This window comes from Alligator sinensis, unplaced genomic scaffold, assembly GCF_000455745.1.
Source record: "Alligator sinensis unplaced genomic scaffold, ASM45574v1 scaffold599_1, whole genome shotgun sequence".
In the NCBI taxonomy this organism is placed as follows: domain Eukaryota; kingdom Metazoa; phylum Chordata; order Crocodylia; family Alligatoridae; genus Alligator; species Alligator sinensis.
In genome coordinates, this window is record NW_005841968.1 from 1,927,505 (window position 1) to 1,942,584 (window position 15,080).

Genomic DNA, 15,080 nt, shown 5'->3' on the forward strand with positions numbered 1-15,080 from the left:
CGGGCAAGGCCCAGAGCAGGGTGTCAGGAGTGCGGGGTCCCAGCCGGCAGGGGCTCTATGGAGCCGGGCCAGCTCCCCGCTCCCTGCTGGTGCAGCCCAGCCTGGCTCCACAGCCCCCTGCCGGCCTGTGCCCTGCTCTGGGCCCCACTGATGCTGGCCCTGGGACACTAGTCCCAAGACATTGGGATGTTGGTCCCAAGATGGTGACCAGGGGGCAGTGCACCTGTCAAGGGGTGGGGCAACCCATGTGGCCCTCGACAGCCTGCCAAAACTGGGTAAGCGGCCCTCTGCCCAAAATAATTGCCCGCCCCTGATCTAATACGTTTTGTACTGCTGTAATGCACAAGTGCTGCACAGCTGGTGTTCTTCCTCTACTTCTCTGAGGCACAGAAGTGCCTTTATTTCCATTTCATATTTATGGAAAAGAGAATGAAGTGACCTGTCTAAGGACCTGCAGAACATTTCCCCTGTATCTTTTCCATAGCAATTCAGTCTATAGAGCTGGAGAGTTCTCAGGGCCACAAGAAGACTTAACAGCAGCTATATGACTCTATGGACCCACAACCCAAATCACCTTCATATATCTCTGAATGTTATTACAGTTTGTGTGTTCCTCTGGGAATAGGAGTAATTTCTAGAATTTGCTTCTGTTCTTGGTTGGGCAAACCAACTTGGCAACCAAACACAATATCCAGCCTGGCAACAGGTGAAACCTTTTCAGGTTGCAGAGACACCTGGTGTAGGGAACACTAAGGGAAAACCACTATCTTCTCCTCTTGTGGTTGGGGAAGACCAACTATTTCCCCACATCCTCAGGGATCTCTAGCTTGCTTAATGCCTGCACAGGGTAAGAGCACCTGGTGCAAAACTGGAAATAAATTTATTAAGGAAATAAAACCTACCTTAACTCTTCTTGATTGTTATGAGGTGGTGTGGGAAGTGAAGCAGGAACATCCACAGTTTTAGGGCCCTGAGCCATAGCTCTTGCCAACAAGTCGTCTTGTGGCCTGAAAGGCAACTGGAACTGTTTTGGCCCCAGAGCTTTGGTAACTAAAACAGAAAATACACAGCACAACCAAATGTAAGTGCAGCTCTCTACCTACTGACACGTTAGCAGGATTCTGGTTATGTCCAGATCCAGTAAAGGAGCTTCTAGTTCCATTTTACTTGCAGTTTTCACTTTTACAGTTTCCCACATCCATGATTAATTTGTGTATGCAAGTTAAGCTTTTGAAAAAAGCAAACAAAATTGGTCCAGTTTTTCTCTACTTTATATACTATATATACAAACAAAACCAGAAAACTTGCCTTACAGTGCAAGGGGCTGAGGTTACAGAGAGATCTTTTGTCATGGGACAGAGCTAACAGGGGAAGTGCAAAGTTTTATTTGATAGAAAATTGTTTTTGATTTGATCAAGTTATAAGTAGGAACCTACTTAAATGGCAGTTTTGTGATTTTTGTGGAACCGTGAAAAATTGCAGTTTCTGCAATTACCTTGAAAAATGGAATTTGCTGTGATTTTGCACAGAATTGCCCCCCCCAAAATAAAAGCTTACCAGAATACAAAGAAAGTGCAGCAATTCGTGCAGCTATAGGGCATGTGATTTGAGAGAGAGCTACTGAGAGGCTGAACTACCGACGTAGACTCAGTGAAGGTGCCCGTCAGGAAAGTGAAAGGGCTTTGGTGCCATCTTTTAAGAAGCCCTGTCAAATCATATGCCTTAAAAAGTTGTATATAAACAAATTTCAACCTTCCAGAGGACAGCAGTCCTATATTCATAATCAAGACAGACAACCTCAGGTGAAAGCACTATTTTATAATTCAGGGAGAGGAGACAAACTTACCGTCGTGTCCTCCCAACATCCCAGCCTTGCCAGCAAGCTCCTCAGTAGTTGCAAACCCATTTACTAACTTTTGGCAAGCCACAGGTGGTGGTGTAGGAGGGAGAGAAGCAGGAGGTGTTGGAGGATTACTCAAGTTATTCTGCTGCATGAAAGCAAAGGATTATAAATTAGCTTTTAATAGCAAAATACAATAAAGGCTCACAAATCTAGTAACAGGTGACCAACTCCATGCGTATATCTTAAGTATACAAAAGCAGCAAAATACATGGCCAAATAGAGGAAAACATCTGCTACAAAACTAGCTACAAAAAAGAGCACCATGGGGAATTGTGGGCATCTCTCATTTCATGGGATGTAGGGTTCGATTCCACAAGTCCTTCAATACAGCTCGACAAGCATTTCCAGGGTTTTGTCTAAGTAAAAACTGAACAAAGAGTTGGGGATTTGGCTTTGCAGCAGCCAAAACTGAACTTCACTGTCGGTTTTCAAGTCCACCAAGTATTCTCACTGGGTCAGACCCTTAGGTTCAGCAATTCTTGGGTAAAACTAGAGTAAACACCACAGCTTTTCAGAGACGTATTGTGGTTTTGTAATATGGCAACTGAGCACCATTTCTAGTCCTCTGTTGACACTGTGCCTGCTCTCTCAATATTGCCATTTAGATCTCAAAGTGTCTGAGTTTTAAATTTTGTGGATAATTGGACGTTCAACAAACAGATGATTTTATTCAGAGTTTTTAAGTCCTTAGTCAGGGATTAGTGGACAAATGATGGAAGTCTATTTCCCATCTAATTCACATTAAGAAATGCTTTACTGCTCTCAATGACTTTGTAAAGCACTGGGAATTCAGCCTTTTCTGCTCCATAAAGCTATAATTACAATTTTCACCATTTAGCATCGGTTTGTAAATGCAGTACTTGTAGTTTATAAATTTGTTTACAACCCAAATAGTTTCTATAATTTGCTTCCATTTTCATAGTGCAAAATAATGACTGTTTAACAGCTGACTAGGATATACAGTCTAGCAGCGGCAAATGCCTCCTTTTAAACTGCACAGAAATCAAGAGCAATAGTTAGAAATAATCCCATTATCTTGTTTCTTACATAGAGCAGGCAAGGGAAATCTAGCTGAAAATTGTACCTTGTAGATAAGTTGGGAATAGTAATCTGAAACCCCATCAAGCGTAGCACTACCAAAACTTCCCACAAGTCGATTTCCGCCATTTATCTGGCCACTCCCATAAGGAAGAAAGTGTGCAAAGCTCACTCCAATTATTGGTTCCATCAGAGGCAGCAGAGAGAGTTGCTATAATAAAAACCAGGTAGAAATTAATACAACATGAAAGAAAAGATGCACATTTCTCCAAACCAATATCAACGCAGAGGTTACCATCAGAAAAGTCAGCATTTCCCCAGCTACCAAGGTCAACTGTCTCCAAAAGACAAGACTCAGCCAAGCTAGGGGTCTGCAGAGCTTGGAGGCTCTTGGCCCCGTTCAGCCGCACCGTTCATTCCCAGCTGGAATGAAAAACTCGGAAATTTCGAAATCCTCTCGAATTTTTGTTCTTCAGAAGTCAGCGTAATTATAAATTGCATTTTCTCACTTTGGCTGTATTGTCTCAAACCTCGGGGGGGGCGCTGGTGCATTCTCTAAAACTCACCTGTTTTAACTGGATAAAGGTATCCATGTTAGGGTAAATTGCCCGTTTTTCCTCCTCCTCTTTTTTCCTTTTCTTAGACCGAGGCGTTGCCTTCTCCCCAGTCCTCTGAGTTCGCTTATTCCGTGGTTTCTTTGTCTCAGGCCCCACCTCTGGCCTCTGAACCTGGCTGTTTCCACATCCAAATCCACCTTGCATTTGACTTCCCACAGTTTGCTGAGAGAAAAAAGCAAGTTAAGCAACAAGGGGTGCATTTGTCCAGATCAATATTAATTTCACATTATTTTTGTACCAAGTGTCAACCTATATTTCTAACAAATAATGATAAAAGAGGACGTCTGGCACTGAACCGTTTAGTTCACTCGTTTCCTGCACACCGCCCTACCAGAACACCGACACGTTGCAACTTCACTTGGTTTATTTGTTACTGAACTGACATCTTCACTGTCGTTTTTGACCCCCCTGAGACAACATATGGATTGTCATTACCAACAGATGTGTCTGGCAAAGTTGCAGACCAGAAATGCCTATTTTTCAATGCTTCTGTTAAAACAGAAGAATACACGCTATATATTGGGGCATAATGAAAGGAAGATGTGGCTCCAAGAATCGGAGGAAAGTAGGGGTGGAAAGGACCTCACAGGTCATCTAGTCCAGCCCCCTGCTCAAGGCAGGATCATCCCCGACTAAACCATCCCAGCCAAGAGTCTGTCTAATTTGCCCTGGAAAACTTCCAAGGATGGAGAGTCCAGGATATCTCTAGGCGGCCAGTTTCAATGCTCGACCATCCTCATAGTCAGAAAGCTCCTCCTAATTTCCAACCCACGTTTCCCCTCCTGCAGTTTACGAATCATCCACAAAGTTGCAGTTTAAGGTTTTTAAACCCAAAGCAGATTTCTAGATAAAACTAACAGGCCGTTTTCTCCTGAAAATACAGAACGTGGCTTCAGAACAATGTTTTGAGCAATTCTTCACAGAAAGAAATACCATGTAAAAACAATTAGAACAGGAGACAATGGTACAAGTGACATCATCAAGTAAGAAGGAAAAGTAGCTCCTCCAGTATTTCCATTTTTCATCTAACTAGCTTTAAACGTGGTTAGATCAGGGACACCCAAACTTAAGTTTGCTTCAAGGCTGCATTGAGACTCGCTCACTAAACAACTTGAGTGGGGAACTAAGGCAAGCAAATAACCAAACGCCAAAAGTAGTCATTCGCAACCAACCCCTGCTTTCCCTCCTTCAGAGAAAGTGATTTTCCTATCTCCACTTTCACAGATTTTTTTAATGACCACATTAGCCCAGACTTAACATGAAGAATTACTGCGTTCCCCCAAATTAGTAAAACTAGTCTCTGTAAAAATGTTTTATGACAGAGAAATAGAGTTGCCTCAGCCGAAGTGCAGGGAGACGCACATGCACAGATGCATAATTGGAGATTTTCCCCAGTTAGACATTTTCCTGCGTTCCGATTTGCATCTGCATCTCTGATTTGCATAACTGCGATACATGAATCCCTGTACTGTGATTGGCTGGCAGCCAACATTAGTCAGGCTGTAGGGATTTCCACAGTCGCTCTACAATTATTTCTCAATAATCTTACTATGAATATGCAAGTATCTCTCTTCTGATTGGATACAATAAATCCTCTGATCTGCTCAATTCCTTCACTCAAAAGTTTCAAGTTGCTCACTACCAGCAATGACGGTTGCCTCGTCGTCTCGCTACTGCCAACCAAAGCAGGACACAGCTGTGGACTTTACTTGAAAATAAAATTTAAAAAGTCCAAAACACAAAGAAAAGAGCTGAAAACCGATAAAGGGGAAAAACCTCTAACACTGGTTGTCTTCCTGCCAGACATGTATTTACACTTGGTTACAATATACAGCAGTATCCCATCCTCTATTTCCCAAATTCATCTTGCACTGACTATAAATGAATAAATACCTGGGTTTCTATAGAAAGAGCCTTGCTGATTCCTAATGAGGGTAAGCAAATGGGGCTGTATTCTAATAGTGTCGCAGTCACCACTAAAGAGCCAGCCTGCTTTCCAAGCTTCGGCAGTCAATTCTGAGGCTAAGCAAGGAAATACTGCCATATCTCAGACAGCAGGGGGAGGCAACTGGTGGTAACACACGCTTATAGCCAGTGCTATAAGGCAAAGAAAAGCATGGAGGGAGAGGAGGCTGGATAACTGCGGGGGGTGGGGAACCCAGCTACCTTGCTGCCGAGATAGATCAATATGTTCTTTACTCTATTATTGCAATTCAAATTTAAATGTTAAAACTATAAAAATGTTAACAGTTTAAAGGTGCAGTCCACTAATTAGGTAAAAATCTTTATTCTGGATTAATAGACCCAAATATTTCCATCTTTTCTTCAGCACCTTTGAGTGATCATTGCATGAAATGTTATTTATTACTGTATTACATGCAAGTGTCAGGGTTAGTGGTTCTCAAGCTTGTCAAGGCGTCCCTCCATCACTTTGTGCTGGTGCCACCAGTTAGGAGCCACTGCTGGTGCTGCTTCAACTTACCTGGGTGCTTCACAGCCAGGTAAATCTGCAGGACGGGTTGGGCCACATGCATCCTGCTTTTGGGCTATGATCAGCCTAAAGCAGGCAGGAGCTGCCTTGAGCAGCGTAGCCCTTCCTTGCCCGGCCCTTCCTACGCTCCTCCTGGACACGAAGGCATGCGGTAGAACTGTGCCACGTGTCCCTGTTTCCTGACCAGAAAGGGCCAGTCGAGCCAGGTTCCTGCCTGCGTTTGGCTGATAACAGCCCTAAAGCAGCAGGGGTGGGCACCGGGCAGTTTTACCTGGCTCGTGTTTTGGTGCCTCTGAGGCAGGCTCACAGAAACCCCGTTAAGAACCATCAATCCAGATGCCCCATTTTAGACAAGGATCTCGTTAGACTTGGTGGTATAGAAGCTATGGGGAAAACTTGTCCCAGGCTGGAAGAGGCTGCAATCGAGCACCTGCATCCTGCAGGCTCATCCAAGTGAGGGGACCTCCCATGTGACTCCTAAGACCAGATGAATTTAAGATAAGACCCAAGACGAGGGAGCAACAGTGAAACAACGGCAACACAAGGGTATATGATGGGAGCATGTGGCTACAAGCTGCGAGCACAAAGAGCAGGGTTTGAACAATTTCGTCTTCTCTTAAATTTGTAGTTGCCAAGTCTTTGGATTAGCAAAGTTCAGGAGTCAAATAAAAACATCCTAAGGCAAAGGATACTCCACTCTGAATTTAGTGGCTACTGCATCAACAGACAGGTATTTTATGCCCCCCAAAAAATCAAACCCGAAAAGGCAACATGTTTGCTAAGCATAAAACAGACCTGTTGGATTAACATATAACTCAAAATGAACAACCAATTTATACACCACTTTCCCACAGGAAAATGACAGGCTGGCGACAGACATCTTTTGTATTATAATAACGGAGGGAGCCCTAGAAGTGGCTCTGGTTTCTACAGTTAACAGACACAAGAGGATTTTCACATACAACAAAATGACACAAGACTTATTTTGGTCACAGAAATCCACAAATTCATGCAATTTGGGCATGGGTGAAAGCCTGCATCTATGGAGCCCCAGTGAAGTCAGTGGGGCTGTGGATGGCCACGCAGGACACACCTTGCAACTTAAGGAATTCTTCCTTAGCTCTGGCAGGGTTACTCCAGACACATCACAACATGCCACCTCCACATGCTTGGTGAGAGATGGTAATGTCACAGTCTAATACAGCCTTACACGCATTAAAAACCAAGAAACACCCCCTCTATCCCCTCTTACCGTTGCTTCGGCTGGGTTCTGTTTCTCCACCAACTTGCTGTCCCCAGCACTTTCTTCTTCTGGTCGGCAACTGCTCTCTGATTTCTGATTCACAAGCGAGGCAGACTTTTTATTTTTAAGCAGGTGTTTCAGTAATTCATTGCCCGACTCCCCTTTTGCTGGTGGGGTGCTGGACGGCTGGGCTGAGCCCTGTGCCGAGGCGGCAGGCTGTGGTGTGCTTTTATCTTCTTCCACTTTAATCCCACTTTGATTTTCCGCTTTGGGCTCAGCTTGACCTGAGCACTGATCAGCTTCCGCGGTTTCCAGTTTAATTTCCTGAATACTGGCAGGAGCATCAGTCTTGCCCCTGTCAGTCTCAGGGTTTATGCTCGACTGCTTTTGCAGCAAGCTGCTCTTGGGAAGCATACATTCCAGTTCTGCAGACTGGCTCTCTGAAGCATTTGTTGTCGATGGACCCGTTGGCTCCACTGATTCTGGCTCATCTTGGTGACGGGAAAGTTCGCTGGGTGTGCTAACTGTTGGCGTGGAGGTAGACTCGGAAACGGTTGGGGTTGGTGGTGCAGTTATATCCGAATGTGGAGTTGACGGTGCTTTTACCGACTCAGCATCTTCATCCTTTTTCTTTTTACGCGTCCTTTTCTTTTTTCCTTTCTCCTCTGGAATTATATCAGAGTACAGCTGAATCAGAGACTGACTAGACCCAGGGAAATTGGTTGTGTGAGGCATGCTGGTATCTTGGCCGCATGGAGGACCGCTCCCAGCTGCTGAAGGTGCTGTTGGCAGCCCAGGGGCAAATGGAGGCCTGACTTGGTTCTGTGTAAAGCTGGTCCCAGAGATGCTCCCATGGGCTTGTTTAACAGAATGGAAGTTCGGGGCTCCACCTGCAACTGAAGGTGGATCAGGTCCGAAAGGGGCAGGCCCCACCGGCCTTCGCTCATTGCTTTGCATAAAAGTTGCAGCAGGTGGTGAGTTCACAGGGCCTTGCTGTAAAATTTGCCCCATTTGCTGCTGTTGATGCTGTGGGGACTGCTGAAGGGGTCGCGGGGTTTGCATGAAGTCACAGGACAGATCAGAGTTAAAGAAAGGTATCTGGGACAAGGATGTCCTGTTGTTCAGTTCTGATCCCATCATACCATGCTGCTCCATTTCCATCCTCTGCTGCAAAGCCCTCTGTCGATCCACCTCCTGCATCAGCTGTATGCGTTGCCGTTCCTGCTGCTCCCGTAAACGCTCCTTTCGTTCCCGTTCTTGAAAGCTTTCACTGAATGGGTTGTTGTCATCAAACTCCACCCTAGGCGGTGGCCCTGACTGCGCATTCGCACTGGGGCCTGACACAGGAGTTGGAGTGCCGGGATTTATTGGCAGCTGCGTCATGGGAGGCTGCATTCTTGAGGCACTGATGGGGATATGACTTGGAGGGGCAGTGCCAGGTTGCCATGCAGGTAAGCTTGGCATTCTGGCTGGATTGGACTGCCCAGGAATCACAACTGTGTGCTGCTGATGCGGTACCATGGGGAAGTTTTGCTGATTCATTGCTGGTGGTGTTCCTCCTGGCACTATGGGAGGCTGAGCCTGAACTCCTGGCATCACAGCATGGGGCGCCATTCCACACTGCTGCTGCTGCTGCTTGATTCGATATTCCTCAATGAGCTCCGCATGCTCCTTTTGCTGTTTTCGAATCTGAAAATTTAAAGCAGACGTTAATCATCTCTAAATTCCATGCGTAGGGCACGTAAAGCATACAGGGTATATTACATGGGAAATTATGATTGTGAAAGGTAAGCCTTGTCCAGGATTAGCACTGGAACAATCTCAGTTATATTTTTGCTTAATTTTGCTAAATACTCATCATCTAAATAAAAATATCCTCCTCACCGTAATTATTAATTTTTGCAATACTGTTAATGCTATTAATACCACTAATACTATTGCCATACTGTCTAGAAGTCTGTGTCATGGAGCAGGATCCCTTGTGCTGGGCTCTCTCTGTAAATGCCCAAACCCAAACTGCTTTTAGACGCCACCAAAGTCTCTCTGCTGGCTGTCCAGGGATTGTAGACACCTAACAGGGCCCTTGTGAATCACCCTTTTGGGGCAGAAGCTCAAAATTTAAAGTGATGCAATGCCTCAATTAAGGTACATGCTGATACACCTTGGTCACTACAGAAAAACAAGCAAACCCTCTTAATCTCTGTGCAAACCTCCCACAGATAGCTGTGGGGAAGCCACTATGCATTGAAAGCAATTTTAAGCCTTTAGATTATATCATAGCCTGTAGAGCTTTAAATCAGACCCTCCCCTCTAAATTAATTTGTTACCTTGACTTTAGGTCTAAGAATAAAGCCTGGTTCTTACACTAGCACTTAAGTTCTCAGGTTTCTTTTCAAATGTATCTATTTTGCAGTGACAGGTGACATGCAGCAACTTCTCTATTCGCTTATGAGTTTCTTCTTTTTCACCAAACAGAAAAAGATCATGCTCCAGTTCTAAATGAAGGCATGTAATGGAAGAGGGTATTCAAACTGCAATGCATGACACAGATGGCATACAACTACCAAATTATTCTGGCGACCTGAGAGAAAAGCTTGAGTCACCAGATTCCTCCAGCTTGAAATAAAGCAGTGTATTTCAAGACACTGTTATTTTTGTACAATTCACAGTGGTCTGAATGTATGCTCTTTATAGACTCAGGCTTTCCTTTGCACTGCTGCTACACAGCAACTCTTACCAGACTCTAAAAGCGGCTCCCCTTCTCTGTTTCTTACTGTCGCTGAACATTTTCTCCCAAGCTCCAGCAATGCTACTAAGCTGAAACTATGAAATCTAGAGTTGAGTCGTTACTAGGGGCCTACCAATTTGCAGTTTTATGGATTTTGTGGAGTCCGCGGATTCTGTGAAATCCGACATTGCCCCGGAAACCTGGGCAATGCCTGCAAAATCCGCCGGGGAAATAACTAACTATCTAACTAAATGAACTTACGGAAAAGAAAATGCTGGCTCCTAGAGGGGAAGGAAGGGCTGTCCACTTGAAGGGCTGCAGGCAAGATGGCAGCTGCCCCTGCTGCCGATTGGCTGCAATGGCCGCCTGTCACGTGGCCCTGCCCCTCTCCACCAATGAGTGGTGAGGCCACATGACAGGCAGTCCCAGCAACTGATCTGAAGGGGCGGGGCCATTAGGACCACTCAGCCAGAAGCATGGAGGGGCCCACCGTGCTCTGCCTGTGTTCTGCCCTTGAAATCGGGGAGGGGCGCGTGGAAGAGGGGACACCCCTGTGAATTGGGAAGGTTTTTAGTCATTATGTGTGTGAAATGTGAGCAGCTATTTGAGTGTTTTTCTTTCTGGGGGCTGCACCATGTTTAACAATTACAAATCAAAGCAAACGTCACTCCAACATGACCACAAACCATGCCAAACAGGAATAAGGAACAATATCATATTACACCTGAATAATCAGAATGTGGAAGAGATGAGGTCTTTAATTTATTTCTAAATCGTTACCTGTTCAAGCTGTTTCTGGACCATACTCTGCTGCTCAGTTACTTGCTTAAGCTGTTCTGCATCTTCTTCGGGGAATTCACGACCAGCTTTTTTGGCCGTGCGCTGTTTTGCTGAGAGAGCTTTTTTTGATTTTCGGTGTGCTCCAATTTGATCTTCAAGATATTTTTGTTGTATTTGAAGAAGTTGTTGCGTTTCTTGCAGCCATTCTTCGTATTGCTTTCTTTGAGAATCATCTGAGGGGGAAAGTAAATGATAGTATGCACTGATCTTGTGCTATGGGACCTACTTAAAAAAAGACTTATTTTTCTACTTTTATTTCTTTCTATTTGTGCTTGTCAAGACTCTTTAAGCAGAGTACAGAATTTGAAATCACAGCATTTATTAAAAATGCATGACAAGAACCAGCTTTTAACAGAGGTCTTTCAAACCTCAAATATGACCGAAGCTTACTTAAGTTGCAAAAAAAGAAATCGGCTCCATTATTCTTCCCATCTTTTAACCAGCCTTCTGATGGAGGAAAAGCCAATGAGAACAGGTGAGTCTGACCCTCATTATGTTTGCAATCTAGTGGATCAAGAACAATTAACCCCTTACATCAAGGGCACTCTACTGTTGGCCCTGTCATATTCAAGCTTCAAATGAACACAAACATATGGTGAGAAGCATTAGCTCAAATAGGAAAGATATAAACTATGTAAGGCTTAACAGGGTAGAGAGAGAAAGCGGTGGTTTGCTGTGGTAGTCTGAAGTCAGGCAGAAGGTAGGGTGGATTGGCACTTTACAGACTAACTAAATCCATTTATATTCTCTGATTTAGTTAATCTGCAAAATCCAAATCTACCCTGCTTTCTGCCTTAATGGGATAAAAACAACAGCTTAGCACTTCACCTGAAATCAATGGGTAGCTGGTCTAGTTTACACAGCACTGGGGTAATAAGCGGAAAAGGGACAGAAACAGAGTTGTGTCCAGTAATGGATCAAAGAATCTCACTTGAGACCACAGCTGGTGGTTAAAGCTGCCTTCAATGAGTGGAGCCTTAAACATAAGATGACTAGAAAATGGAACACATCTTTGGTATGAAGTTAAGGGATTCAGCTCATTAGACTGCATGAGATGTTTGCACTCAAGAATTTACAGAATTAGCAACTGCAACACAAACTGCTGTTTAAGGACTATTCCAAGTCACTGCAATAAAACAAACTTGAAATGTGTTGCAAGTGTATTTCAATAGTGCTTTTTTATTTGTCCCCTATACAGAAAACACTTTCTCTCAATCCTTGATGCATCTTACAGCTATATACATTCTCAAGGGAAACTAATCCCTTCAGTGCTGAATTAGATCTGTTACTCATAATATAGCCCAAGTGACAACTGAGTGACAATGGTAGAGAATAACTGCGGATGTGGAGGGAAGTGAAAATACAGTAGTGAAATAACATAACGATTGCATTGAGAGAGAGTGGGATTTTCAGAAGTGCTCAGTGTTAATCTAAATTATGTCTCAGAAGTTGGCACAAGCTAAGTGTTAATGAAAATTCCTCCAAGACATATACACAGAATTTGGGCTTTCCAGTAACTAGAAGGAGGGAATCTAGCTACTTCCATCTTCTTTTTATTAGGAAGATTATGGGATTTTTGGAGAAATAAAAGTTATTTTGCTACAAATAAGAAATTAAGGAATCTCTCTAGGTAGGGATTATAATGGATTGGGAGCAGTGGAAAAATTAGGTACATCAACATTTCCAGGTGTTTCTAAATTGCCCATTGCAGATGTATGCATTTTTTCTCTAAGATAGTTTCCTCCGCCAAGTTTTTATTTCTGGCTTTTTTTCTTTTGACTAAGAATGATTCAAAAAGTTTCTTCTTAAATTAAAACAATCTCTGTTAACTCAGATTATATAGTTCCCATATAGATCAACAAAATATTAGATTTATGAGACAACTGTCTGTAATTTAAGAGCAGAGCTAACTTGTATGCTAATCTATGAAATACTATTATATAACTTAATGTGATTGATACTTTATAATGCAAATATGTATAACTTCCTTTCTCTCCTCGAGATCTTTTGGGGATATATTTTCTAGACAAAAGAGCAATAAAAACTGTTGCTATTGTTTTAATATTTCATGTCTTGTCTTTTGTTTTAAATTAATATCATAATTACCTTTTTTTTTTTTTTTTTTTTTACATAACAGATGATTACCGGAACTAGGGAAAATATTTTTCGAAATGCGTGAGAGAGAGAACCTGTTTTTTAAAAAAAACTAAAATTTTATATGAGCTCAGAGTTTTATATTACAATAAATTGTGATATTTGTACTTACTGACAAAACCTGGACCAAAATTTGGAGGATTAGGTCGTGAAATCTGAGGTGTCAAATTTCCATCCTAAAAATATCAAAGAACATATATAAACAAATGGATTAAGTCATAATTTGATTAAAAACAGACACTGTATAAAAACACTTCTGCTCTTGCATCAAATTGTATTACCTGTGTGATTGGTTGTTGTATAAGATTTTGGCCTTCGCTGGTCTGTGTTCCTGGCATTGGCTGACCCACAAAGGGAAACCTAGCGATAGGAAGATAAGCTATAATTTTGACTTGAAAATACTTAAGCATTTTAGTACAGTGGCAATATTTCAAATCATACCTGATGCAAAATAAAACTTCCAAATATTTTGCACACATTTGTTGGAACTACTGCATTTTAAGTATTTGCAACCTTTCTTATTCTACCACTGTAATGGTATGCCCTTAAGGCAAACTTTGGCGCTTATGGCTCACAATGGGATGATTTAAGAATGGCAAGGTGTCTTACAGTAGGAACTGCCTGGCTTTGGCTAATGCTGATGATTCAGAAGGGCAGATGATTTTACGAGAAGCCTCTATATCTGTGTTTTAAAAGTTATCTAAGATAAAAAATTAAAACTAAACATGCTTAGATACAGGGTGATAAACACATTAAAATACCTGGGAAGATCTGGGAAAATAGCATTTGGCTCTTGGGAGTGGTTTTATAAGAGGCCTGGCCACCAGACCCTGACAAGGTAGCTCCAATGAGCAACAATGTACCAACTCAGTGGACTTTAATTATGAGAAGAGGACAAAGAGATGGAATTACATGGGGACCTGGTAAATAGATCATGTTATGTTTATTTAACATAACCAATTCCTTTGATTGACTCTAAAATCAGACAGATAAACCAGGCACATAATTAATCCAGATGTTTCAGACATGAACTAAAACAACGTGCCCCAGCAAAAGTTTAAGTGTTCTCCTAGAACAGCTCTAAACAGACCAGATTGCAGCAATGTATCTTGGAAGTAGCCAGGGCAGAGATCATTACAGTGAAATCTTCACTACTCACAGGTAGCTTTATTAGTCTATGGACCTCAGGGATGTTGCGGAAGCCCTGCTGTTATGGCCAATTAAACTAAATTAGAGAAAGCTCTGACAATGTATCATAGTAACAATATATGTATGTGATAGTTTTGACTGACAGATCTCAAAGCAAGTTGGTGTCATTATGCATTTTACAGGTATGGAAACTGAAGCAAAGAGAAATCAAGTGGCCTGCTCATGTCTTACAGCAGGCTAATGGTACAACTGCAAATGGTCCCAAGTCCCCTCAGTTTCAGTATAGTGCCCTATCCTCCTGGCCACATTTCCTTCCATCATTGGCAAGAGCCCTGTACTGGCCAGGAGTATGAGCTAGATGACAAAACAGGCCTTTTCCACTCTAATTCCTTTGATTCACTGTTTATACTTGGGCAGGTCTATTGATGTGTTGGTGAAAAGGGGAATGATATTTTTGACTACATTGATCCTTGTACACCTCTGCCACAGCCAAGTTGTATAAAATGTTTTTGTTGAAATTCATCCAGTTCTTCTTGGCTTCCTTACTTGCTAATTTCAAAACAGGCCATAATCTACAACATGGTGAACTGCAAGTGTGGTCTTTATGAGGAAGCATCTAGATTCCAACCCATGGTTGCCAGTGGCTAAAATTCAATAATGCTTTGGGTTTATTTTTGCTTTACGTTAAACAGAAGCAGCATCTTTACCTACCTGTTCATGACCATTGGTGGCATCCCCATATTGCTCTGTGCCATTACTTTATTGATCCCTTTAAGAGCTACCATTTTTGCTTTCATTATGGGATCAGTGATGGCATCAAAATCTATGAAATAAAAACAGTAAAGAATAAATTACAGATGCGCATTTTTATTTTGTTGAAATACTAATGCACGTGTGCACCCACAAACACACACACA

General features: G+C 42.7%; 1 protein-coding gene across 1 annotated transcript in view; it reads right to left on the reverse strand.

Annotated features, from left to right (window-relative positions):
- KMT2C (lysine methyltransferase 2C) overlaps nt 1-15,080 on the reverse strand; it is a 282,429-nt gene that overhangs the window by 22,524 nt on the left and 244,825 nt on the right. Inside the window, 9 exon segments of the mRNA XM_025200451.1 lie at nt 903-1,050; nt 1,847-1,988; nt 2,988-3,152; nt 3,508-3,720; nt 7,302-8,981; nt 10,801-11,033; nt 13,127-13,190; nt 13,296-13,374; nt 14,875-14,986. Of these exon segments, the coding sequence (XP_025056236.1) occupies nt 903-1,050; nt 1,847-1,988; nt 2,988-3,152; nt 3,508-3,720; nt 7,302-8,981; nt 10,801-11,033; nt 13,127-13,190; nt 13,296-13,374; nt 14,875-14,986 (2,836 nt within the window).